Source organism: Salmo trutta, chromosome 36 (assembly GCF_901001165.1).
Source record: "Salmo trutta chromosome 36, fSalTru1.1, whole genome shotgun sequence".
Lineage (NCBI taxonomy): Eukaryota > Metazoa > Chordata > Actinopteri > Salmoniformes > Salmonidae > Salmo > Salmo trutta.
Genome location: NC_042992.1, coordinates 32,369,363 through 32,377,920, shown reverse-complemented (window position 1 = coordinate 32,377,920; position 8,558 = coordinate 32,369,363). Strand labels below are relative to the sequence as shown.

Below are 8,558 nucleotides of genomic sequence, written 5' to 3'. Positions count from 1 at the left end.
GTGATCCACATCTATACCAGGGTATAAATAAGGCCATACTATGGCATTATTTAGGTGAATGGCAGCACCATCATACTTCTGAGCTAAAACCATGGTACATTTCCATGATTCAGACTATATCATGGTATAAGTGAAAGTACGATAGTAGTACCATGGTACATTTTTGTAAGGGACAGTCCCCAGCCAGGCTGTGTTGCAGCGCAAGGCAGAAATACTTTACACAGTTTACAATGTGCGTTCGGTTCAGGTCAGGGAGATACAACCATATTCTCTACAATGTCATAGTAGGTAGCCATGGTCTACAGACAATGTAAATACCACAGCAACTCCCGGCACACAAAACCTCAGCTCCCAGCCGGTGGGCACGCAGACAGGCTGGGAGAGAGTAAATGTGCCTTCTAATAGGCCTATTTGCCCAACATTGGAATGATATTTCAATATTATACATTTCCATAACCTAAATAATTACATATACAATGCCTAGCCAACCATATCATTGTTTGAAACCTGGACATTTTACATAGCCTATCTTACCTTGGGCTCCTGAGTGTCTTCAGCGGTCTATGGCACTGTATCTCAGTGCTAGAGGCGTCACTACAGACCCTGGTTCGATTCCAGGCTGTATCACAACTGACCTTGATTGGGAGTCCCATGGGGCATCGCACAATTGGCCCAGCATCGTCTGGGTTAGGGTTTGGCCGGGGTAGGCCATCATTGTAAATATATATATGTATGTAAATTGTTTTCACCTTTATTTAACCAGGTAGGCTAGTTGAGAACAAGTTCTCATTTGCAACTGCGACCTGGCCAAGATAAAGCATAGCAATTCGACACATACAACAACACAGAGTTACACATGGAATAAACAAAACATACAGTCAATAATACAGTAGAAAAAAAGAAAACAAAAAAGTCTGTATACAGTGAGTGCAAATGAGGCAAGATAAGGGAGTTAAGGCAACAAATAGGCCATGATGGCGAAGTAATTACAATATAGCAATCAAACACTGGAATGGCAGATGTGCAGAAGATGAATGTGCAAGTAGAGATACTGGGGTGCAAAGGAGCAAGATAAATAAATACAGTATGGGGATGAGGTAGATAGATGGGCTGTTTACAGATGGCCTATGTACAGGTGCAGTGATCTGTGAGCTGCTCTGACTGCTGGTGCTTAAAGCTAGTGAGGGAGATATGAGTCTCCAGCTTCAGTGATTTTTGCAGTTCGTTCCAGTCATTGGCAGCAGAGAACTGTAAGGAATGGCGACCAAAGGAGGAATTGGCTTTGGGGGTGACCAGTGAGAATTACCTGCTGGAGCGCGTGCTACGAGTGGGTGCTGCTATGGTGACCAGTGAGCTAAGGGGGGGCTTTACCTAGCAGAGACTTGTAGATAACCTGTAGCCAGTGGGTTTGGCGACGAGTATGAAGCGAGGGCCAATCAACGAGTGCGTACAGGTCGCAGTGGTGGGTAGTGTATGGTGCTTTGGTGACAAAACGGATGGCACTGTGATAGACTGCATCCAATATGTTGAGTAGAGTGTTGGAGGCTATTTTATAGATGACATCGCCGAAGTCGAGGATCGGTAGGATGGTCAGTTTTACGAGGGTATGTTTGGCAGCATGAGTGAAGGATGCTTTGTTGCGATATAGGAAGCTGATTCTAGATTTAATTTTGGATTGGAGATGCTTAATGTGAGTCTGGAAGGAGAGTTTACAGTCTAACCAGACACCAAGGCATTTGTAGTTGTCCACGTATTCTAAGTCAGAGCCGTCCAGAGTAGTGATGCTAGTAGTGATGTTTTCAGAGAAGAGTCGGCCTGAGAATTGAACCCTGTGGCACCCCCATTGAGACGGCCAGAGGTCCGGACAACAGGCCCTCCGATTTGACACACTGAACTCTATCAGAGAAGTAGTTGGTAAACCAGGCGAGGCAATCATTTGAGAAACCAAGGCTGTCGAGTCTGCCAATAAGAATGTGGTGATTGACAGAGTCGAAGGCCTTGGCCAGGTCGATGAATACGGCTGCACAGTAATGTCTCTTATCGATGGCGGTTATGATGTCGTTTAGGACCTTGAGTGTGGCTGAGGTGCACCCATGACCAGCTCTGAAACCAGATTGCATAGCGGAGAAGGTACGGTGGGATTCAAAATGGTCGGTAATATGTTTGTTAACTTGGCTTTCGAAGACCTTAGAAAGACAGGGTAGGATAGATATAGGTCTGTAGCAGTTTGGGTCTAGAGTGTCACCCCCTTGGAAGACGGGGATGACCGCGGCAGCTTTCCAATCTTTTGGAATGTCAGACGATACGAAAGAGAGGTTGAACAGGATAGTAATAGGGGTTGCAACAATTTCAGCAGATAATTTTAGAAAGATTGTCTAGCCCGGCTGATTTGTAGGGGTCCAGATTTTGCAGCTCTTTCAGAACATCAGCTATCTGGATTTGGGTGAAGGAGAAATGGTGTGGGCTTTGGTGGGTTGCTGTGGAAGGTGCCGGGCAGTTGACCGGGGTAGGGGTAGCCAGGTGGGAAGCATGGCCAGCCGTAGAGAAATGCTTATTGAAATTCTCAATTATAGTGGATTTATCGGCGGTAACAGTGTTTCCTAGCCTCAGAGCAGTGGGCAGCAGGGAGGAGGTGCTCTTATTCTCCATGGACTTTACAGTGTCCCTGGACTTTGAGTTTGTACTACAGGATGCACATTTCTGTTTGAAAAAGCTAGCCTTAGCTTTCCTAACTGCCTGTGTATATTTGTTCCTAACTTCCCTGAAAAGTTGCATATCACGGGGGCTATTCGATGCTAATGCAGGACACCACAGGATGTTTTGTGCTGGTCAAGGGCAGACAGGTCTGGAGTGAACCAAGGACTATATCTATTCCTAGATCGAATTTTGTTTAATGGGGCATGCTTATTTAAGATGGTGAGGAAGGCACTTTTAAAGAATAACCAGGCATCCTCTACTGACGGGATGAGGTCAATGTCATTCCAGGATACCCCGGCCAGGTCGATTAGAAAGGCCTGCTCGCCTTTCTAATAATAATAATTTTTTTGTGTTTTAGGGAATGTTTGACAGTGATGGGGGGTGGTCGTTTGGTCGCAGACCCATCACGGATGCAGGGAATGAGGCAGTGATCGTTGAGATCTTGATTGAAAACAGCAGAGCTGTATTTGGAGGGCGAGTTAGTTAGATATCATCCTATCAGGGTGCCCGTGTTCACGGATTTGGGGTTGTACCTGGTAGGTTCATTGATAATTTGTGTGAGATTGAGGGCATCAAACTTAGATTGTAGGATGGCCGGGGTGTTAAGCATGTCCCAGTTTAGGTCACCTAGCAGCACGAGCTCAGAAGATAGATGGGGGCAATCAATTCACATATGGTGTCGAGGGCACAGCTGGGGGCAGAGGGTGGTCTATAGCAAGCAGCAACAGTGAGAGACTTGTTTCTGGAAAGGTGAATTTTTAGAGGTAGAAGCTGGAATTGTTTGGGTACAGACCTGGATAGTAAGAAGTAACTCTGCAGGCTATCTTTGCAGTAGATTGCAACACCGCCCCCTTTGGCAGTTCTATCTTGCCGGAAAATGTTATAGTTAGAGATGGAGATTTCAGGGTTTTTGGTGGTTTTCCTAAGCCAGGATTCAGACACAGCTATGACATCCGGGTTGGCAGAGTGTGCTAAAGCAGTGAGTAAAACAAACTTAGGGAGTAGGCTTCTAATGTTAACATGCATGAAACCAAGGCTTTTACGGTTACAGAAGTCAACAAATGAGAGCACCTGGGGAGTGGGAGTGGAGCTAGGCACTGCAGGACCTGGATTAACCTCTACATCACCAGAGGAGAAGTAGGATAAGGGTACTGCTAAAGGCTATACGAACTGGCCGTCTAGCACGTTCGGAACAGAGAGTAAAAGGAGCAGGTTTCTGGGAACGATAGCATAGATTCAAGGCATAGTGTACAGACAAAGGTATGGTAGGATGTGAGTACATTGGAGGTAAACCTAGGCATTGAGTAATGATGAGAGAGATATAGTCTCTAGAGACGTTTAAACCAGGTGATGTCATCGCATATGTAGGAGGTGGAACATCATGGTTGGTTAAGGCATATTGAGCAGGGCTAGAGGTTCTACAGTGAAATAAGACAGTAATCACTAACCAGGACAGTAATGGACGATGCATATTGATATTAGAGAGAGGCATGCGTAGCCAAGTGAACATATGGGTCCAGTGAGTGGTTGGGCTGGCTGGGGACACGGCGATTCAGACACTTAGCAGGCCGGTGCTAACAAGCTAGCAGTTAGTAGGCCGGAGCTAACAAGCTAGCAGTTAGCATACCAGGGCTCGCAAGCTAGCAGTTAGCAGACCGGGTTAGCAAGCAAGCAAGCTAGCAGTTAGCAGACCGGGGCTAGCAAGCTAGCAGTTAGCAGACCAGGGCTAGCAAGTTAGCAGAAGAGCCTTTGGGGGATGTCGCGATGGTGGTAAGTCTTTTTTTGCCTCTTCGTGCGGTGACGTTGATAGACCAGTCGTGGATTAGTAGGGTCCCAAGTAGCTCTAGGTAGCTAGCATGCCGCGGTTAGCAAAATGGGCCTTCAGCGGACGTCGCGCCTGAGGAGCCTATTGGAATCCTCGGGCAGAATATGTCGGTATTAGGGGACAGTAAACGGGGTCCGGATATTGTAGCCGAGGAGTGGGCTTCGGTGGTAGCCCAGGAACCCTAGCCGGGCTAGCTTCAGGCTAATTGGTGCTTGCTCCAGGATGGAAACGCTAGCCAGGAGTAGTCACCCGGGATTGCGGTTAGCTAGTTGCGAAGACCCAGATGAAAATGTTTAGAGTTTGCGGTTGGAATCCGGGGATTTGGAGAGAAAAACAAATAGGTCTGTTATGCTCTGGTTTGAGTCACGTTGTACAAACGGGCGAGAGCTTTCAAAGCTAAAGGTTAGCTGATGACCGCTAGCAGTGGTTTGCTGACTGATAGCTGGTAGGGAGTTAGCTGGCTAGCTTCAGTTGAGGGATTCCAGATCCGAAGTAAATAGAAATACTTTTGAAAAAAAACAGATCCATGCCACATTGGGTGAGGGTTGCAGGAGAGTATTTAGAAGTTGAGGTTTAGGAAAATATTTTTAAAAGATATGGGAAGATAGGAAGTCTGTAGATACAAAGAATCAAATAAAATATTAGTTATCACATGCGCCAAATACAACTGGTGTAAACTTTACAGAGAAATGTTTGGTTATGAACCTTTCCCAATGATGCAGTTAATAAAATGATAAAATAAAATGCTAACTTCCACAAGAGAAACAAAATAAAATACACTAAAACGGTGCTATATACAGGGAGTATCAGTACCAGTATAATGAAGAGGGGACATAGTTAGCACAGTGTGCAGAGTAACGGTTACTAGGTGAAGTCTAAATGTGCGTGTTATTTTCTCACGTTTGTAAGATAATATCATAATGTCTTCATCTTAAAGTCACAAAGTGGAAAGATTGTAATAGATCTATTCAAAAATATACTCACTTTGTTCAGTAGACTGATGAGAACGGAATTCCACATTCCTAGATTGAAATAAATCAAACATTATTTGGTGTGCATTCCACACAACTTTCTCGATACACACATCAAAATAGGAGAAAATGAAAAATACACACTTTAAGAGAAAGATTTAAAGACGTTAGATAGAAATATATTGTAAATGCAAATAATGAAACACTCCCGAAACAGATCCTTGTGGAATGCCACATATAGCCTTGGAGAATAAGGACGTATCATTGAGGTGCACAAAGTGGTACCTGTCAAAAAAATACAGATCCAAATACTATGCTTAGCGTTTACACAGATCATATAAACACTCCAGACACTCAAAATGTAAATACCTGTTATTGTCTTGAGAGGTAAGATTAGGGTTCACCTTTGGCTCATTAGCCAACACAACAGTTTCTGGCACCTGACCATTCTGGTCTGCTACCTTGCCACTGTCCCAGCAGAGAAACTTGCAGCACTTGGCCTGTAGGATGTGCTGTGTGATGGCCTTGGTTGGTGGCGCAGCGACTTGGACACCTGTCTCCCGAGTGCTTTATGTTGATTGAGATGAAGTCCTAGTCTCGTGTCATCATTTACCTACGATGGACAAAGCCGTTCCTATCATGAGGAAAGCGTACAAGACACTCATGACGGCTGCTATGGTGATCTGTGTGTCGGATTTCAGCTTGACGCACAGCAGCAGGTACACCACAGGGGGCACTGTTGCAAGGAACTGTGCGGTGTTGGGATCGATGTCTAGTATGAACGACAAGCTTTCTGAAAAAGATAGAGGACCAGAATTATTATGAACGATATTAATCTTCCTCCAGCTTACAAAATGTTTGTATCCTGTTGCATCCCAACAACAAACTACCCCAAAGCTAGAGCTTTATGAGGCCCCTGGCAGGCAGGTTGCCATCGATACCTGAGATCATTAGGCAGATTGTAGCCGGGCCTAGAATGGAGGCGGCCATGCTGAGAATCTGGTAGAGGATGAAGGGCTTGGAGATAGAGCTGTTCCTCTGGGAGGTCAGAGACCCTGAGCCCAGCAGATCGATGGTGTTGGCCATGGTGGAGGGCCCCCAGCGCCGCCGCTGGTTATAGAACTCCTTGAAGTCCTGGGGGGCGTTGGTGTAGGCGTCAGACGCAGCATTGTACTCCACCCTCCAGCCCTGCTGCAGAAGGAGAGTGCACAGCCAGCGGTCTTCACCTGTGAGAGCAGAGGGAGGAACTGTAGACGAGAGAGTACTGCACAGACAAGCAGCTGTGTTGTGTTGTCCAGCAATAAAGATTTACCTTGATCATACTGTACGTAGTGGCTAGCCTCTGTGGCCTTAGTGGTGTATCTCTTCATGACGTTGTCGTCCATGAGGGCTGCGCCCCTGAACAGACTGAAGCAGCCGGGGCTGCAGAGCACGCTACCAAACACGTGCTCTGCAGTCTTCTGAAGCCAGTGGCCCACCGCGTACTCAAACTTCTGATACCATACCATAGGACCTGGGGCAATATAACAGAATGATCCAACATTTGATGCCACACCATAGGACCTATTCTTGCCTTTTATCTCTATTGCTATATTGTAAAAAATTATGATTTTTAAATGTATTTTCAACACATTTTATTCTATTTGACCATAGGACCTGAGTAGATAGCTGTATAATAGGGGCCATAAATTACACATATCATACCCTAACTGTACATAGTGTCCACATACAATACTGTTTTTGAGCCGGGTACATTTAGTGAAAAAGCAGGTTCCATTGCAATCAAACTTAAACAGTCTTTATCCCAAAAATGGTCTGGATACATTGTTCAGTTGTGGCTGTCTATCAGATATGACAACTCCCTAACAATAATAATTTGATCCTTATTACGATTCACACGAAAGCTTTACCTACCTGTGCCTGTTGGGTGAATCCTCCCACATGCCGCAGCCACACGTGGATAACGTTTCAGTCGATCTATTAGGAGCATTACAGCAGAGGGCTGGAAGTCGGTGTCCCCATCCAAAGCCAGTAGATAGGTATTGTCCTTCTCTTTCTAACAGAATACAAGAGTATCAGTCTCATTTCCTGTATAATATACAATATAACAATAATATAACAACAATTTATCCAAGTTGGGATGCTGGAAACAGAAGGAGTAATTGTGTATGGTTTGTGCTGTTCACCGTCATCTTTTCCCTCAGCTCCCTCTCATCTTCACCCTGATCAAACTTCTTGAAATACTTCCTGGTGAGTCGCCAGCCGAGAATGTAGTACAAGTACATTATCTGCAACAGTGAGTGAACTAATCAAGTCTATGGTTTCATGTCTAATCCAACTTCATCATTCAACTTTAATTCAAGTATATACGTACTTTTTCAATGAATACTTTTGTGAATGTACTTTCAAAGATTAAATAGTGTTAGACCTTTCACAGACACATGGTAAACTGTATATTGACAGCATTGTCTCACCTGAGACCATCTCTTCTTGTGGCGGATCAGTAGCTTGTCCTTAAAGTGCACCATCAGCAGGTTGCCATTAGGGAGGGTGTACTCCAGTCGACCTCCGTAAGGGGTGTGCAGGTTCCTCTGGCATGGAAGGAGTGGGCTCTCTCTGAAGATGCATGAATCCTCCTCATTGAAGATACTGTGGTTCAAAGGATGAAATGAGGGAAAGTTGATGTACATTATTATTCTCACCCGTACTGTTAAATCTGCAGTGTACACTGGGTTAGCAGTGCTGGGATTGAGTTCCATTAACATACTGAGCACCCCAGCAGTAGGGACCAAACTCACTGCTTTGACGCATGCAGGTAATTTTCACTACACCAAATTCCCTTTGGCCTCAATCCAGCACCTGTCTACTATCAGAGGAGATGTCCAGTGTGTGCGTTCCCTGAAGTGACCATTTACCCTGATGACATTGTCATGGAAAGTCCCATTAGGTTTTATTGCTTACTTTAGACACAACTTTTTACCCTTTTTTAAAAATGTTTTTCCCTACTCTGTTTTTTTTCTACTTGGACAAAAATGTGTTAGTTTGGCCATCATTTCAGTTCTCCT

The 8,558-nt window shown here is 45.0% G+C and overlaps 1 protein-coding gene across 1 annotated transcript; it reads right to left on the bottom strand.

Moving 5' to 3' along the window:
* Positions 1 to 6,098: 6,098 nt before the first annotated feature.
* On the bottom strand, positions 6,099 to 8,140 carry LOC115176127 (chitin synthase chs-2-like). Its single transcript, XM_029735961.1, has 6 exons — positions 7,968 to 8,140; positions 7,680 to 7,781; positions 7,408 to 7,549; positions 6,806 to 7,006; positions 6,435 to 6,719; positions 6,099 to 6,286 (listed from the first exon to the last, which is right to left on the bottom strand). Exons 1-6 carry the CDS (start codon positions 8,019 to 8,021, stop codon positions 6,099 to 6,101), a joined length of 972 nt encoding a protein of 323 aa, XP_029591821.1. The 5' UTR covers positions 8,022 to 8,140.
* Between the last annotated feature and the right edge of the window lie 418 nt (positions 8,141 to 8,558).